An 18431-nucleotide genomic window follows, 5' to 3' on the forward strand; every position below is an offset into this window, starting at 1 on the left:
GTCACGATCAACAATTTCAAACTGTTATTAGTTGCGAAGTAATTTAAAATTGTTGTACGCATTAAATCTTTTTCACGCATGCGTTAATGAACGCGCATTGTCACGTGACATTTATTGCTTTTCGTGAATTGCGCCTAAAGTTTAACTGTGAAGCACGCGTTTGAATTTGAGAATATACCTAGATCAGAATTTATTATTTCAGCATTGACTTATGGAATTTTAATTTCAGTGCGATGATGATCAAATTATTAAACATGTTGTAACAATAAATGTATCGCCAGAATGTGAGATGACAATAACGCCGGTGAGATAATGTTTGTGGTGAAATACAAATTACATACCGATAGAAATCATAGTTTTTTATGTACAGTGAATGCAACATATAATAGTTTCTTACAGGAATTATTTTATTGATACCAGGTTTCACCATGTTACATGAAGTCTACTGAATCTTCACAATGGCAGCTTCTTAAATTAGGCAGTGCTGTTCCAATCAAGCCAGGAGATATATTTTTTTTAATGCCATATAAATGTTGGTTTAAAATTATCTTAGTGCCTGAAATGATGGAAGATAATCAAGAATTCATATTAAAACGAAAAGTATAAAGTTAATGTGTTAACAATAGCACAATACATTTCTTCACTTCTCTTAATTATTTAAATTGTAGGCTAACGAAGATGCAGATTATAATATATCCAACAAAAAGCTTTGTTCACGATCAGGTGAAGGAGATAATTTACAATCTTCTAATGATTTATTGAATGAAATGTTATGTAACAATAATGATATAATTAAACTAAAGGATGAAACTACAAACAAAGGAAATAATAAAAGGTTTTATTGTAATTTTAATTTAATATTTAATAATAAAGTAATTATAGACAATTTAACTGATTGTATTCTCATTTATTAGTTCCAAGGATGAAGACAAGAAGCTTCAGTTAAATTCTATGGAACTAAATAAGCCCCAAGAGATAAGCTATCCATCTTCTTTAGGAGAAAATAATCTTCAAAGCATGACTGAGGGAGCTCCTAATATTCTTAAAAACAAAGAAACTTTAAATAACTCTAAAAATTCACATTCTACAGATAAAGATAATGAACTTGTTACAACAGAAGATACTAATCCTCTTCATTCAGTAGGAACAGATGAATCAAACAACTCTACTGATGTCACAGCAAGTACTGTTAGAAGAGAAAAATGTAAATACAACAAGAAATGTTACAGGTAATTTTTTTTCTTTTTCCATTTTAAGAACTTTTACAAAGATATATTTTCTGTCATAGGAGAAATCCACAACATAGAGATAAATACAGTCATCCTGGAGATTTTGACTACGATTATCCAGATGACAGGCAAGAATGTCCTTATGGTGTGCGATGTTACCGCAAGAATTCGCAACATAAAATGCAATACAAACACACTGCAATAAAGAATAAAAGAAAGGGTGCGAATGGATGTAGTGATCGAAATCGTAAACAAAGATCAAGGCAGGTACCTTTGGATGATTTGTCTGAAACAGAGAATTTATCTGCAGATGAATCTGATGAAGAATCTGTCGAAGAATCCGAATATGAACCTTCTAGCGACGAGGAAAATTCGGATGATGAAAGTGAATGGGAAGATGATACTATTGATTAAGGAGATATTTTGCGGGGTTAAACTTTTTATGTATGCTAAAATTATTTGTATAATTTAATCATAGAGTTAAAGTATGAGTACACGAATATTTTATATATATTTTTTTTATAATATTTAAGTTACATCGTATTCATATACATATAACATTTAAGAATTTATGTATGATATTAAATAATCCAACATAAAATTTTAGTAGAAGAATAAAGAAGGAATTAACATCTATATTGGACTACCCTGGGCTATTTTAGAGCACTTTGACCAATGAATCGTTTGACCATTAGTCAAATGTCTTTGGCTTACTAGTTCATTTTAGGCTTTAAAATTTTTGTGAAGGAAGATCGATGGGACTTTAATTTTATCTATCTGTCTGTGAGTCTCGGTATGACGTGTACTATCTACTCTTAAAGTTTGCAATCATTTTTCTGTACTACCTTTACCAGTGATTATAGATGCTTTTAAGACACCCCATTTCCGTGTTTTCAAGGAGTCATGAATCTGTGCTTCGAGAACAAGCGCCATCTGATCCATTCCAGTATAAAAGAATGAAACACTTCGCACCGTAGCAATCGAATATAGCTTGACAGTAAAAGAAGAGTGCCTGTTTTACCAGTCCATCTTTTACCTTTGTGTGTAGAAGAATTACATTTTCCGTTCTGGTGAAAAAGTATATATAGCCACAGACATTGAATAATATAGTTGCGTTGCAAATATGATTGATAAAACAGGCACGACTGTCGATATCGCAGTTTTCTGAGGGTAGAGACTCCCACTGAATAAATTCATGACCCTCGAAAACAGGCAGTTGGTTAGCCTTGGAGCCATCTATAGTCACTGTCCTTACTCAGCGATTAGTATTCATTGCTAGAATTTTTTACGTATTTTTTTGTATAAAAGATAGGTGTCTTGTTTAAAATAAACAATTATCTTTTTGGTATAAGTTTTTCGCAATAATATATCTTCTGTAATTAGTATTTTCGTTTATAACTTGAAATTATAGGGATGAATAAGGAGGATAGTTTAGTAGGATACCTTGTATATTGGGCGGTATGGTAGGAATTTTTACCAGTGTCGGAAACACAATGTGTTTCGTACATCCACCGCTCGAAAATCGTAGATGACGCTAAAAAACAAGTGGTTTTTCTCGTAGTCGGTATTTCAGAATATGAGACACGAAACTCCATGAGCTAAACAGTCAATTCTGTATACTCGTCTGTGCCATCTGTCATCATCATCATTGATGAAATAGGTATAAGAATCCTTATACTGCGACAATGTTATCATCTTATGAGAGATTGTATCATTTGATCTGAAATACCGGCTTAGCAAAAATCCATTTATCTTCTCGCGCCGTCTACGTTACGAACGGTGGCTTTAGTAATCATATACAATTCATTTGTGTACGGCAACGTTTTTTGGTTAGTTTAATATTCTGATGTGTAATCGGAAGATTGAAAGGTATAGAAACGTAGTCATAATTTTTTTATTTTAAATATTTCTCCATTGGTGGTATTCTCAGTTAGATAGACGTATATGTTTGATAAGTTGAAACGTAGAATCATATTTCAGCTTTAATAAAATTTCAGTTCACGAGACGAAATCCATTCACCTGCGAATGAAAGTCTAGTTTGATACGTTACGCTTTGATATATAGGCCAGTGAGAATTTCTTTCGAGTATCTTTTTTCTAAGAAGTGTTATTTTCACTTTAATATAACAAAGTACTGCTAAAACTGAGAATAGAAAAAGCATTTTTCAGTTGTTGATCTTGAGGGAATATGAAGTGCAATGCAAACACGTAACACGAAATCGATGTGTTTTATTTATATACAATATTTACAAAGGCATACTGTTATCGGATGACTAGTAAATGTCTTCGTACGCTTAAACGTGTACAACATGGCATAAGCATAGCTTTAGTTGTTTTTGGTTTTCGTTCATTATGACAGAGACGCTCCATAGAGTCTTTATCGTTCTCTGGCTGAACACTCAAAATATGTTTTCATTTTATCTTTGGTGCGTTCTGGAAAGTCTTATTTTGGTTCTTCGTGAATGTTTCACTCTTAAATGCAGCTTTCTTGAATCGCGGCGCTCCTTATGATCGTCTCCGAGTACCGATGTGGCCTTTGAAGGCTATAAAAAGTCTGTAACATAATAGAGGAATTCACATATTTAACATTGTATGAAGCTATTTAATTGTTAGATTATTTGCGCGAATTTGTGTTTCCCATAAAAAAATTTTTAAATTAATAGCAAGGTTTATCACGTAACACGAGTCTTAAAGTTAGTAGTAGATAAAATGATACGACCATCAATGGACGACATGTTGTTTTACGAGGTGATTCTACCGATTCCATTTTATTGTTAACACTCTTGTTTCTTGTAGCGTAGAATGACGTAGAAATCTGATTACTCACGTTTGGCGATGCTCGTGGATAATCTGAATCCTCTACGACGTCATGGGACATTTCTCGTCCTTCTAGCTGACGTGGCCTTCGCGGCAGGGAGCCATAGTGCAGAAGCTTCCTATCTGGAAGAAGTTTCACCGGAAGCTTAACGTCAATCGTATAATCGATTCGCTGTAGGTAAGTTTAACGATGCATTCAAATAAGATTTTTCTTTTGCATGAAATTTTCATGAAATTCGAAAGCAACACTTTTATATGTGACGAATTTATTGAAATTAATCTAAAACAGTAATAGGTGAATGATGATTTGTGAATAATTAAAGACTTGGACGAGAATTCTTCCAGTTATGTACCTATCTACTAATATCAGTACGTAATGCCATTCTGCTTCTCAATCAATATACATACCTATGTGCATCGAATGTGGTAATGGATCGATAAAAAGCGTGCATCCTCTACGATTAATTTTCTTGAAAGTACATATCGTTATATGCAATTCAGCTCGTCTAAGAGCACTTTCATTAGTTTGGAGTAGAAATTCACCAGGCGAGATGGAAGATTATTTTTCGTAGATGTGGTTGAATGTGGCGTTGTACATATAGACAATTGTTCGTTTTTTGTTCGACTTTGCATGTTGTTTTTAAGATACGTGAAAAATGTATAGAAGAAGTACAGTGAAGTCGTAAAAAGTAAAAACTCATAGTGTGTTTAATACATAATGAACCGAGTTTTTCTGCACAGGATGTTCGACCACATGTGTCAGAAATTTGAAGGAGTGATTCTATATGCTAAAATAAGACTAAAACGAAGACAGATAAACTTGCGTTTGGAGTTTCGTTTCCGAGTTAGTAATTTTTAGTTAGGACGTAAAATGTGTCTGACTCGGAACTTCTACTGATTTAGCTGTGTCTGACTTAATACACGCTTGCAGTAAAATTTGTCTCTAATCAGGCATATTTCACGCGTGTTAATAACTTAAAAACGAAGCCCTAAATATAGTTTCGCCTATCTTTATTTTCCCCTTGTTCTAACATATAAAATCACTCCGTAAAATTGATGACACTTGTTATCGAATACCCTATATAATGATGGGTAGAACAACTTGGTTACAATCTTACCTGTAAGATGATTGGTCAAGGCTGTGGTGGGTATGAGATCAGGATTCCCATCCTCTTCTTCACCTTTGCCGGCGAAGGTTGCGATGGTAGGTTGTTGGGGCGGTTTTGGTTTCGTTGGGGTGGCCGCATGTCTTCTCCAAAGTGCCATTAACACTCCGGTCACGATTAGCCCCAAACCGGTAGCAGTGCCGCCAAGACCAATTAGGATCGGCGACATGTCCACCGAGGACGCCGATTCGTCTATAAATGAAATCACTACTATTTACTTTTATGTATACATCATTTGTTTAGTAATCTATTCGCTTGAAATTGAGTTGCTGACTTTTTCCACTCATTTTTCGTCATCGATTTTTATCTACCACCGCCCAGTTGGCTCAACATGTACGCTAGATTATATTTTACGTGCTTACTCCCTCTTGGTTTACGTGCAAATCTGTTTAAGCTTTTCTCATACGGGAGAAACACGTTGCGAGATACGTGACCAACTTCAATTTAGTTGTTTGCTATTTCTGTTTCTCCAAGAACATTGTTGGTTGAGTCGTGGCAACAAATTTCCGGAGAACTTAATCTATTTCCAATTAGGGTCTTCCTTTGTCTATTATGGAACTTTGGGAAGACGGTAAACCTTGGTACAGTTCGATTAACGCGTGTATTAATTCATGCGCTGTCAGTTCAATGAATGCTACATCGAATATGGTAAAAATTCTTCTTGAGAATGTTTCCACTTTTGATCATTCGAAAAAATAATTGTAGAACGTGTTTACTAAAGAACTGATGACATAGAATTGAATTTTCAAAATTCGAAAAATCTCAAGTAAATCTGTAAAGTTGTAGGTTTTGCTTCGCGAGACGTCGTGCGTCGTCTTTAATGGTAGATTCGCCCGAATGTCTTCTGTTTTAATTTCGTCAGTTTTTGCTGCGTCTTTAACATCAGTTCTTTCAACGAGGCGTCCTCGTTGCCGTGGAAGATTAATGGACGTGGCGAGAAATTCAGGGGTAGGAGACTTGGTAGGAGACCGGTCTGGACTGGTACTTCTATTAGAGGATGAACGACACGCGGGGAAGTAAAGAGAAGAAACGGATGAGAGAAAACAGAATGCATAATAATAGCTCATAAATTTTAAGACTTGTTTCCGGATTCTGTAGAGGTCGACCGTTTCACTGTGTCCGTAAGCAATGCCGTATTTCCTACCCGCTTAAGATGCGCTACAAGACGTGATCTCGTATACAACGATTATAATTGATTATCGTCTCAGAAAACTAAGCTACTTCCAGTTGTAGATTTATTTTTAATCATCTATTTTGAGATATTGTTAACGCGAATTAAATAGTTACGTCAACACACAGGAAACCGACATGAAATTCGACAAATTTCAACAACTATAACGTCATGATGTATGCCCTGGAAAAAGTAATTAAATTTATTGTACATGCAATTTCGAAAATTTATAATTTTTATCGACACATTTGAGACGAAAACGTACATATGTTATCGTTCGGCTGAATGCATTTTTTTTTATTTATGTATTTCAAAATGGTGATATATCATAAGTTATATAATGCTAACTACGGACGTAGAGGAATCGATATTTGATTCCTATCGTGTATTTTTTTAACATTACTGGGAAAAGGAGGTTGTGACCGTAGCTATCGAGACATAGAATCGCGTGAGTTCGAAAGCGTGCCGATTCTAATTACTTGATGCTCGCTTTCGTGAAGTAAAAAGATGAATCCATGCTACAAATGCAGCAGCGAATGAGAGAAAGAGAATAGATAGAGGCGTGGAGGCGTGGAGGCGAATAAGAGTCATCCTCCTGAGCATCTCTGAACGAGGAGAGCTCGAACGAGTTGAATCTGTTGAAGGGTGCGGTTTATCGGGTGGATGTTGGTTTTTTGTCTTCCCATATTTTCCCATCCAACTTGTGTCTCAGAAGTACTTACGCACCGGTGTACTTGGCTACTCCTTTTTGCGCTACTCCTTCCATGATCACTGGATCGCTGGATCCTTTTACATTAACCGCGTAAAGAGCGACCGTCGTAGGCTTGTGAAGCTCCAGCTCCCAGTAAGGATTTGTCGATTCCAACCGTTGCTTGTCCACGATAGCAACGAATTTCTGCGGTAAACCACCGTCGTATCCTTCCACACACGATATCCTTATCCATGAACCGGTTTGATTATAGGCCGTACAATTTTGCAATGGGTATGGTCTACCTGCGAGCGAAATATTATTTTCTACAGATAATCGGTTTTCTCTTTTAATTTGCTAAGTTTTCTATCTTAGAGCTATAGTAGAATAAACACTCGGATGTCGGAAACGATCCTTTGGAGGGGCTCCTTGGACTTTCCCTGATTCGAGGGTCCTGGGCTTACTGGTCTTGGACCAATCGAGGAGTCCTAGGCTTATCAGTCTTAGACCAGTCCAATGGATAGTTCAGGGAGTCTCTCCAGAGAATCGCTAGAACAATCCACCCTTACCAGAGGCTCTAAGCATTGAACATACTTGTCTATTTTTTAAAATAAATGCACGCACGCGCATTAATAGAGGTTCATATACCGTACAATTAGGGGAAATGCGACAAAATCACGTTGCTGTTCTTAGACCTTCATTTTATTGCGTAAAATTATGTTTCATGGGTGTCATTATCGACGATGGTGTTGCATTAATGAGATCATTTGTACGCATATAGAGAGCTGGGAAGAACTTGATAAACGGTGGCCAATGTGATTCGAGTATTTGTTTTCTTTTTCGTAACTATACATTTAGGTAGTAAGAATTCTTTATTGTACTTTAAATTTGAGAAATTACAAAGCAGTTGTTTTTTCATTTTAAAGTCCATTTTCTCTTAGTGTTGCACAAACAAGTTCATCGCTTTTTTTTATCATGAGTGAAATTGAAAATTGCCTCTACAGCTCATTTTACGAGGTTTATTTTTTGATGTTGCTATCTTCTCAAAATTTATGGATCTTATATGTTTTTACTAGGGGAAGTTTCTCAATAGTACTTTAATTTACTGCATCGTATTGCTGTTTCAATTAATGATTTAATTAGCCACAATCGTGATACGATATAGCGTCTCTCTTTGGCTCTATACATCAAGCTCTGGTTGTCGGTTTGCAAAAAACGGCTGTCTGGTAATTACATAAGAAATACGTTGCTTCTCCACCGAAAATAAATTACGTGTCCAATTACCGCAAGCGGTGCACACGGAGAGGTTAAAACCGAATGGATGGAGGAACTATTGACCTCGTTAAAGCTAGCTATCGTACCGAGCCAATGTGGACCAAACTAATTCCACCGTTCTCGCTACCTTCAGAAGTAGTTTTGTCCGTTCGATGTTCTCAGTATTTCGACTGGGTCTCGGTCAGTACATTTACTGTAATCAGCAAGTTGGATACCAGCACATCTCGCGTCCACCATAATGAACATATTCAATTATGGTTTTCATTAAATTTTCGCAAAAAAACGTATACAACACAAGCAATGCTAGTCCTCGTCACGACACCTAACTACAGACAACACGGTTTTTCATCTCGTTACTTTTATTCCCCGAAGATTTCAGTAAGGGTTCTTCGTTGTGTTTGTACATAACGCATAACGTACTCTACAATCCTCTTTAATTAGTCTAGAACTAATTAAAAACTATTCACGACATTTAAACGTTTGTTTCGTTTGAAAGGCAAGTCGTACGAACCTGCTGGGATCACTTGATAAAGGCAGGGTTGTTTCGAAGGGCCAACTATGTTACTGGCCCAACAACTTAGCGTCCCATAGTCCATGTCGGACGATGGGGTGTAATTGAGTCTACTCGATGTGCCCTCGTTAGTGTACGTTGTGGACGGAATATCGGTAAGATCTCCGCTACTATTGAAGGTCCAATGGAATGTAACGGAGGTTGGGCTGGCCTCGACCTCGCAAACCAAACTGATGGTTTCGTGTTTCAAGGCCCCATGAACTTCTTCGGGGACATTTAGAGGCGGCGGCGTCGCGTTCTGATGCCTCCACCCGGTGGAACTTAAAACGTGCTTGCAAACAGGAGCGACTGTAATATACGCGAGACATATTCATTCAGTGAAAAATGTATATCTGGGAAATTAACACGTACGTTACTTATTTTTCAAATGTTCGCTTAGATCGCTATGTTAGTTGTTAGAAGATACGAAATTCCATGTAGAGTATGTACCGAAAGGATTCGAGTCGCTGTTTCACGAGAGATGCGTCGTTTAAGAAAAGATACACGGAAAAGTTTTTCTGTCATAATGCAGGGTGACACTAGAGGAGTGGGAAATGTACTTACACATAACTTGAAGGTTCACTACGTTAGAACTAGCGCGACCCTCGGCATTGACGGCCATACAGGTATATCTTCCAGCAGATTCTCGAGTTATGCTTTGAAGCACCAGAGAGTGGTCCGAGAGTACTATACCGGCGGTGCCGTTGTAATGGAGCTCTTCTTCCTGAATAAACAAAGGTAAAAGATCCTGCATCAAAGAATTTCCGGTTGAGATTTCAGCCAGGACACGAGTACGCTGGTTCACGTGTAGCATTCAACGAAAGCAAATAGTCACTTATCAAACCACTGTTAGTACTTTAATCTCTCGTATCGCGTATATTTGAAGACAGAAAAGAACGCTTTTGGAAAGAGCACCTTAATTTCTTGTCTCAAGTAGAGAAGTAGATAACTGGTAAAGGAGTAAGCGCGGTTATTAGCATGTAATTGTAAACACACAGATCTCGATCGGATTCCTGACACTGTACAGTACCATTAGGTACCATTAGCATCATCTCTATTTCTATCATCTCACAAGAGGTGGATGAAAACCTTTAACTACGAAATCTTTGGGCAACGGTTGCGCAGAGATCGAGATAACAAGAAGGGGTAAGAAAAGGGAGGGAGAGAAGTCGGCTTATGGTCTGTCGAGTATACCATGCATAGTTAAGTCCTCTCAGGTAAGGTTACGAGACAAAGTTAGGTGTTGTGGTTGACGAAGCTTTGAAAAGTTAGTAGGTTCCGTGTTTTGGTACCTACATTCTCCACGTCCTATCCATTGACAAAGTTTATCACTCGCGTGAAAGATTGAAAATTGAATTTTGCAGTGAGAATCTGTGTATGATATTGAAAACTGTAACTAGTAGAAGACTACATAGAAGATAGAAGATTGTTCTTATCCCTAGCATTGAGAGTATAAACCGTGGAAAGTTGTGACCAGGTTATTTCAGGCTTGTAGGTATATGTCGGAGGAATTGAAATTATTATCCGTGGCAATATTGTTAGAGAAGCAGGTAGCTGATAGAATGTCGCAGGAACCAACGAGTCTATATCGAATCAACGAGTTTATACTATTTATAAGTTTTCTCCTGTCATAGTAAATGAATTACAGGAAAGCAAAGGTAAAGAAAAGTATAATTGACTATCGCGTTGCTTGATTTCTTTTGTTCTTGTCGGAGACTTTTGCAAAGAAAGAGCTTCATCTGTGCTTCCTCCTTGCAGATTGTCGTCCACTTGAAGAGCACGAACAAAAGGAATTTACGGTATATACTATTCTCGTAGCACGGGAGCGCGTGTCCTGCTCATTTATGGCCACTGGTTTCCAAATATGTAAACTGTTGTACGCGTCTACAAGTTATATCGTGCTCATATACACATAGCAGTGTACGAATTCTCGCGCCTGCTTCTCTCCTACCCTTCTTCAAGTTTCCCTCTGTATACGCGCAATATTATGATTCCTCCATAACTTTCCAACAAAGGCTTTGCAAGCAGATTGCGGACCAAAGCATGTCACGCGAAATGGAGTCCGTGGATGGATATACATTTCCAAAACTCGATTATTTCAGGAAACTCGAAAACTTTGTATCCTCGAGGATGTCTTCTGGCGAGTAGACTATGTAGTTGAATATTTCATTGGTCGCGTTAAAACCATAAGCTGTTTAAGTTTTTCTTACACCACTTGGAGGACCTGAAATTATATGAACTTTCATACTGTGACATTCAGTGGCTCGTATTTTGCACAGGGCGCTGTCTTGGCAAATTTTCAAACCGAAACGAAATTCATTGGTATGTCGGAGTTTCTACTATTCGAACGAACGCAGTAAATGTTGGTATAAATTCTCAGCCATGTTTAATGAAGTTACTATACACTGTTTTCCCATTCGTTTAGCTACCAAAGTAATCATCTTATATAGTTCATTTTTATTCTTAGTCCTAAGTAGGTAATTGTTAATTTGAAGCTATGCGTCTTTTGAAATTAGGCTGTCTCTGTTTCGTATCTGTTCACTGTAATTCTATGATTTGATCAGTACATACGATAAAATTGGATAAAATGGAGTAAAACGGAATTGCAAACGGTAGAGATATCAGAGGCTGAGAAGTTTGCGAATCCAGTGGTTTCGCCGTATATACGTGTGTTTCTCTGCTTGTTTTATATGAGTAACGAGCGCTGTATCCGTTTCATTTGGTTTGAAGGAGTTTGCGGAAACTTGTACGTGCCAACCATACGTTACGGCGCACGAATATGCCTCGAGCGACTCAAAACTGTCTCAGATTGGGAAGCGGTATATCTTTCTTCGTGTAACTACCTGTTAGTATTGTTAGCATCATGATTCATGCGCTTAGAGTTGTTCATTGATATCCCACGGTGCAGCGCCTCTAGACAGAACTTAGAGGAAAATTTGTCTTTTTCATCGTCTCATTTGTTCATTCCTCCAAAAATTCTTCTATTTCCTTCCGATATAATAATGTCATATTATTACGTTAAATATTCCTATTCACGTCTGAGCAATAATACGTATTCACGGCGAGTAAGAAATATATTCGCTCTTTTGCATTACAAACGGACAACGGAGAAAGGGTAGACAAGAGCGATAACTTCCATTTTCGCGAGCTATCTCGGCACGTGCATCTCGACATCGGTTTCCTCTCATATTTTTATCTGTCAGATTATGCATAAAGCATAAGCAACCTTTCGTCGTTTTTCGATTTCTTCTATTCTTTAGAAAAATTTTATGGACTTTCGGGATGAGAGCAGCAGAATAATATTTGGTCAAAGGATTGAAATTCTTTTTGAAAATGGTTTTCGTTTATCAGATACGAATGATGGTACGCGTTAATCCGCATATATTTGTTCTCTCTTCCCAAGAACACAGATCTCTTGCTGGAGTGAAAAAACGTGGGAAATTGTGTCCGCGGCTTGCTAGAAAATCATTTTGTAATTCAGAGGTGAAAAATGATAGTGGAGCGAGGGAACATTAGGTGTGGCAACATTCTACGTATGATGACATTCAGCGCGTATCGTCATGATGAGCATCATCCAGAAACACGTAGGTAAATCCGTGGAAAGGCTAGCTTCATGTAACACGTCCGATGGATTTAGTTTCAACCGCATGTCACAGTGCGAGGTTATCTGCTGCTGAATATGTCACTGGGGAAGTACGCATACGTGCGTCACATCCAATTCTGTCCATCTTTCTCCCTTTTTAATTTCCTCTCGAAACGATACCTCTAGACTAATCCACGCTCGAGCTCCGTCCGCTCGCGTGTCCGCGCGTAAATTTACCATTTGCGTGCAGAATCCGTGATATCACTTCCAATATAACCATTGCCTTGATAATGTAGTCTTGACGAATGGAGTTATAATCTATCGAAATTTCAAGCAACTAATAATTCGAACTTTTGTAATCAGCTTTTGAGCGACTGAAATTGGGAAAGTTCATATTTTCCTTTTCTTTAGGATTGTGTTGCTAATTTGTACGAGTTTTTCGTGAAAATCTTAGTATTATTTTCGCAAATACCTAAATGTTTTTACAATATTTCCATGACTGAGATGAATACATTTCATCCATTCATCGAGGAATTTTCATCGTACGGACGTTTTTACGCGAACATTTTTACGGATTGGTAAACCAGTCCTGCGCGGTGATTCGTGGGCAATTTATTGGTTTGGTTTTCGGAGGGCGCGAAGTGGTGGAAGGACATCGAATGGACGGGAAGTGACAACTGGAGCTCGTAAATTTACAATAATTTCGACACAGTGCACACGAACGCGCGCGCTCTTGCTCTTCCAAATGCACGAGGGCTGAATGCTCGGAGACATTTGAAATTATCCTTCCTTTCCTCGAGAGTTTTCCTCTGACGAAAACTTTTTCCTGAGACTTTTAAACTCTGTTACTTATTCGTCGAATTTCTCTCGGACTTTTTTCATCGGCCCTCCGCTGAATCATATTCCTTGGAAAGAGAAGGCGTCCCATTATTAAAACTTTTTCCCTCTTTTATCCGATTTCACGAACTTTCGATTATCCAGGTTCATTTGATCGTAATTTTTACCATTAGCGCGCCAGCGTTAATTAAGGAACGCGTATATCATAGAATTAAAAATGTATGGATATGCATACAGGAATTTTTGCGTTTTAGAATAAAGAATGGTCTCTACATATTTAGAAAGTGGTTTCGTGATACGAAATTTTTACGTAAAATAATTCGCTAAATTTCACTTGCTTTTTTGGTAGGATTAACAATACACAGAATCTATTTAGGTATTCTGAGAGGTCATTCTATCGTATTCTTGTCGCTCGTGTGACTTGTACAACGCAATTTCCGTGGAAGAAATTACCGACGTTTGCCGTTTCGTTCGCGTCAGAATGTTTGGTCCTTTTCTCGAAAGCTTTCAAAACATCTAAAGGAAAGTCAATTAGATTGTTCAATGATCCTTGCAGTATTGACATTCTTTTCCGATATATTATTTAGCCATGGTTCACGGAACTACTGGTAGCATTAGTTGCACACGAGTTTACGAGAGGCTACCGAAACTGGTGTCTCGTATTCGAAAGCTTGTTGCAAGGAAAAAGAGATGTTGTAGGAGCGCGAGAAGAGAGAAAGAGAGCAGGTCAGTCAGCGCGACGTTTCTAGGATTTCGCCAACCCCTTGGGAGAGCTTTGACCGGCGAAGAAAATGATGGAAAGCATAATCCCTCTTAAGAGGCTTAACTCGACGATCCTCGAGTGACCGAAGATAACGCCCCAGCTTTCCAGATGCGAGCTACGAGTTTTTCTGCCTATTTTTTAGCACGACGAGACGCAAAGAACGAGTTCAGTAGCGCAACTGTTCGCGAAAGTTCAGTATTACTTATGTTTTACCCCGTAACCCCCATCGAAATTTATGCTCGACTTTGTGCACAAACATGAAGCAGCATGACTGATGTCTACTCTCCAATCGCAAGAATCAGTTTTTCTTTTTAACGCAACATCTCAGTGTCTTCTTTTTCTTCGCGATCGCGACACGAAAGGAACCGTTTAGTCAGATGGTAGTTAGCTTGTCATACCTCGTGGAACCATGTCAATTTGTAAGCCCTAGGATTTGCCCTAACGTTGCACTCGAAGTACACGTTGTCGCCCTCCTTGATGTTCTTCGGATTGAAGGACGAACCCATCTTCAGAGTGACAATAGGGGCAACTAAAAAATAGGAACGTAAATGTTAGAACAAGATCAATATTTTATTCCGCGTTTGAAAGGTAATGCATGAAACTTGTTACCCTAACTTTTTCTTATTCTACGTAGCTGTTATCACAGATATGCCAGGGCAAACGCAATTTAATAAAATTGATCCAATAACCGTAACAGCCAAGAATTTATATCGCACGAACGTCGAGGCTGGTAGGTTATTTATGAATTGAAAACTCATCGAGGCCGTGGGACAATAATATCCGGATATTAGTGCCCCTTGCTTAATCAAATTTGCATTTTCGCTGGTACAAAACGGGAATGGACAAACGTTGAATTGCATCATCAGAGGGAGGAGAAGGAATTGGAGAGAATCGAAAGGGGAAACGATCCGTAGTTAATAACGTCACGCTTGAATTAACGGGAAGCTGTTTATCCTCCTTAATTCCTTGCCGTACGAAAGTCGCTATTGACTTTCGTCTACCCTACTATACTTGGTGCGCGTGCTCGTATGTATCTTAGCTGAAGAACTCAATTACTCGGGTAGTTGCGATAAGAAAATAGAAAGGACGTTTGAAACTGTTTATTAAAACAGCTCGCGCTCATTCGTAAGTACTTCCCTTTTATTTGCAGTTTGGTTGTACCACAGTTCTTTCACCCAATCTTTCAATATGCGGAAAATTATTATCAAAACAAGAGTTTTTTATAACCATGCAGACATCGTAAATTTACATCGTTCTTCTTCGTGTTCGTTTTACAATGAAATAGCTCATTAAACAATAAAATATGGAACCGATTCGAGAATGTATCGAGACTATTAATAGTAGGTGACCAATGCGTCTGATGTTTTGGCAATTGATTTAATCATGAAATACGATAAAAGATCGCTTTGCATGCATTTATCGTGCGATATGAACGCGTGCATGTGGCAAGACACAATATGTACTCGAGTGCAGTAATTCTAGCGGCACGTTCGAATTCAAGGAAGATGTGCAGCTGCGTATAACCGAGCCACTTCTACACTCAAGCTCTGTCTAATGTACAATCATGCGTTTAAACCCTTAGCTAATCTTCACGAGTATCTAACCTCGCATAGGTATTGTTACTTGAATGATGGGGTCAACAGAGGAGTTAACGTAAAATGTAATTCGAAACTTTTGATCAGCAGTGTATGTTTACTTGACGCACGCACATATAACGTGATGGAAGTCTTATCGGATTCATCAATTGTCTCTTTGTATAAGGACTTCGATGGTCGACTTTCGTAGACTACAACTTGGAATGGAAACACTCTCAGAAGTGCGATCGATAGAATACATGGATAAAGTTTGGCCAAACATTTAGGAAACACTCTGCATTTTAATGAACAGAGTTGTTATTGTATACCACAGTTTCTGGGTCAATCTCCACGTGATGGCTCGCATAGGGCCGAATGTATAATAAGGTACATAAAAACGCGACCTGTTTTGTATCCCGTATTTTCTAGGTTGTCTAGATACAAATCGACTATGCGGATCTTTCTCAATTAAAGCAGAGAAAGATATTCATTTGCGAATGTCTGTCCAACGACACATTCTGCGTTTACCTTAAAAGTTACTAAAGTTGGCAATGTACACGCCTCGTTCAATTATTCGTCAACGGCTAGAGTTCATTTTCATTTCCAGCTCACCTTTTCAAAATAACTTTGCGCATCCTACGCGAACGAGAGAATATACTCGTGTACCAAGGGTCTGCTTGTTAGATGAACGAAAAAAATTAGTCCAACAAGTTTGGTTGTTCCTTAATAACACGCGTAATTAAAGAACAAACGACGCGAGTCTGAGTTTTCCGCTTCCGTGGTTATTTCTAGTCAGTGACCACCCTATGTATTCTCGCGATTCGAGAATGGTGAAACAGTAATTTTACGTTTTACAAAGCGATAATGATGAATATGCAGAGAATAATGTTAAAATCGGTTTACATTTTCGTTCACGAATATTCCATTGCTGTTACGTTTCATTTTTCCAAAAATTAAAATAAGGAACGGATAAAATAGCATGTACATCACGAACTGGAGATCTTTTAAGATTATACCCTTTATGTAGACTATTAATAATAGTTTTGTAAAATAGTTGGTTTTAAATATAAAGGATGAGAGAGAATTATTCGGACTCAATCGATGCAACATAGTCGTTGCGTTAAACCGTACAGCATGTTTTATTTCTGTACGATTATGCGTATTGATGAAAGCTTTTCGCAGGGCGTGCAATTCAGTAAACTGTGAATGCTTTTGAAAATTTGAAATCCGCAATACCGTTTCGCGCTTGCGAACAATTCCTCGGCAATAACGTACGCGCGTGCGAGATATCTACCGTTTGTATGTTTGGATACGTGCACATTTACGTCTCTTTTTTCAAAACTACAATTTATCGGTATGAAACTCGGTGCATTTGCCGAAGTTTCTGCGAAAACATTTCCCGTTGGCGGAAAAGTGATTTTACTGGAGCACATTCTCATTGTTTTTCGTTGCATCAAGTAGATACCAAGCTGTGTGGACGGAAAATATATGTACCAAATATAATACAAAATTGAATTTATCGAAACAAAAGTATGAAAAGGTTTTGCTTTAACAATAAGAACATTTGTTGAAATTTTGGAGTATTTAAATCTATAGAAGAAGAAAATGCTCCGCGTAAACCAGAAACTTCTGTTTCAGACTCGAGTATTTCAAGTATTTGTGCATTTAACCTTAAGCACCATTGAAATTCTTTGCGATTTCGACGCCAAGCGACCCTCCCACGTTCTGCGACTTCGGTATCGTTGAACTTTATCGGCAAGGTATCGGAAATCAGTGACAGGGAGCAAAGACGATGCTTTATTGCAAACGACCGACACAAGGAGAAGTTTGGCAGCCAAAGCGTAGCCATTATTCGTTCCAACACCTTACAGAAATCCTGGAGGTTGGTTGTTGCCGGATGAATTCTATTCGACGAAGCCCACGTTTTAAAAAGCAACCCTCCGATAAAGAGGACACGGAAGGGAAACTTGAGAGGAAAGCAAGTGAGAAGAAAGGCTATAAGGAGGAAGTGACGGAAGCGAGAAAAGTGCATCTTAAGAGAACGACGGTTAAACCCTGAATACCGCAGACAGATCGATGCATCGAACAATGCCAGACGGAATTGCTACACGTATACGCGTAATCCAAAGTTTGAAACGGGATACACATGGGAGTTTCCAATATTCGTGGTTGGCACAGTTTTGCTCCCTTAGCTTTCGAAACATAAACAATGAGTACAGTGTCATCGAGAGAGACTCGAAGAGGCATTCTGGGCATATACACGCTGGGATAAGTTTGGAAACAGTTCATGCGATAGATTATTCTACGTACACAGTTTTGTAGATATTCTAATCGTCCTAGTTACTGACAGTAGTTATATGAACATGGACCACTGGCTTGGTATTTCATATATTTCATATTTTTTCTCTGTGGAAAAAGGTGAAAAATATCTTATTCGTTTCGAGTCGTTAACTATAACAGTGAGGACACTGAGAAAAGAAGGGATCGAGATTGCGATTGAGCGGAAGGAGAAAATGAAAAAAGCAAACCGGAAGGAAATGGACGAACAAAGGGGTCTCGAACAATCGGCCTGTACGAGGAGCCACTTCGCGATATGAATTCTGCAGCGTGCGCCAATGGATCGACTTGATATCATCGAGCGGCATTCTACTGGCTGCTTGGTTGTCTCATCGCGCGATGAACCCGATTGATATCAGCGCCCTGGTGTGCTTTGTGAAATTTTCGAAAAGGCTAGTCGATGGGATACGCGCAATCCGATCAGGAATACGTGGCTCTGCG

At 38.4% G+C, this 18431-nt stretch overlaps 2 protein-coding genes across 6 annotated transcripts in view; one reads left to right on the forward strand and one right to left on the reverse strand.

Annotated features, from left to right (window-relative positions):
- Window positions 1–14: 14 nt before the first annotated feature.
- LOC143179386 (uncharacterized) lies at window positions 15–1859 on the forward strand. Its single transcript, XM_076378597.1, has 5 exons — window positions 15–304; window positions 421–600; window positions 669–835; window positions 915–1229; window positions 1289–1859. Exons 1-5 carry the CDS (start codon window positions 290–292, stop codon window positions 1641–1643), a joined length of 1032 nt encoding a protein of 343 aa, XP_076234712.1. The 5' UTR covers window positions 15–289; the 3' UTR covers window positions 1644–1859.
- Window positions 1860–3444: 1585 nt separating this feature from the next.
- LOC143179064 (kin of IRRE-like protein 3) overlaps window positions 3445–18431 on the reverse strand; it is a 91282-nt gene continuing 76295 nt past the window's right edge. For 2 of the 5 annotated variants that reach the window (XM_076378065.1, XM_076378064.1), the window contains exons 9-15: window positions 14478–14608; window positions 9461–9644; window positions 8858–9205; window positions 7110–7376; window positions 5165–5404; window positions 4057–4169; window positions 3445–3783 (exon numbers count right to left, since the gene is read on the reverse strand). In XM_076378065.1, the coding sequence (XP_076234180.1) occupies window positions 3703–3783; window positions 4057–4169; window positions 5165–5404; window positions 7110–7376; window positions 8858–9205; window positions 9461–9644; window positions 14478–14608 (1364 nt within the window). In that variant the 3' untranslated portion in view covers window positions 3445–3702. The remainder of the gene's footprint in view (window positions 3784–4056; window positions 4170–5164; window positions 5405–7109; window positions 7377–8857; window positions 9206–9460; window positions 9645–14477; window positions 14609–18431) is intronic. The other 3 variants (XR_013001892.1, XM_076378066.1, XM_076378067.1) reach the window with 3 other exon arrangements.

The sequence above is a fragment of the Calliopsis andreniformis genome, chromosome 5 (genome assembly GCF_051401765.1).
Source record: "Calliopsis andreniformis isolate RMS-2024a chromosome 5, iyCalAndr_principal, whole genome shotgun sequence".
Lineage (NCBI taxonomy): Eukaryota > Metazoa > Arthropoda > Insecta > Hymenoptera > Andrenidae > Calliopsis > Calliopsis andreniformis.

Bases quoted from the DNA above. Each gene is read 5' to 3' on its own strand.
- LOC143179386 (XM_076378597.1), top strand. The intron at 836-914 runs GTTTTATTGTAA...CTCATTTATTAG, and splicing joins AACAAAGGAAATAATAAAAG to TTCCAAGGATGAAGACAAGA. The intron at 1,230-1,288 runs GTAATTTTTTTT...TTTCTGTCATAG, and splicing joins TACAACAAGAAATGTTACAG to GAGAAATCCACAACATAGAG.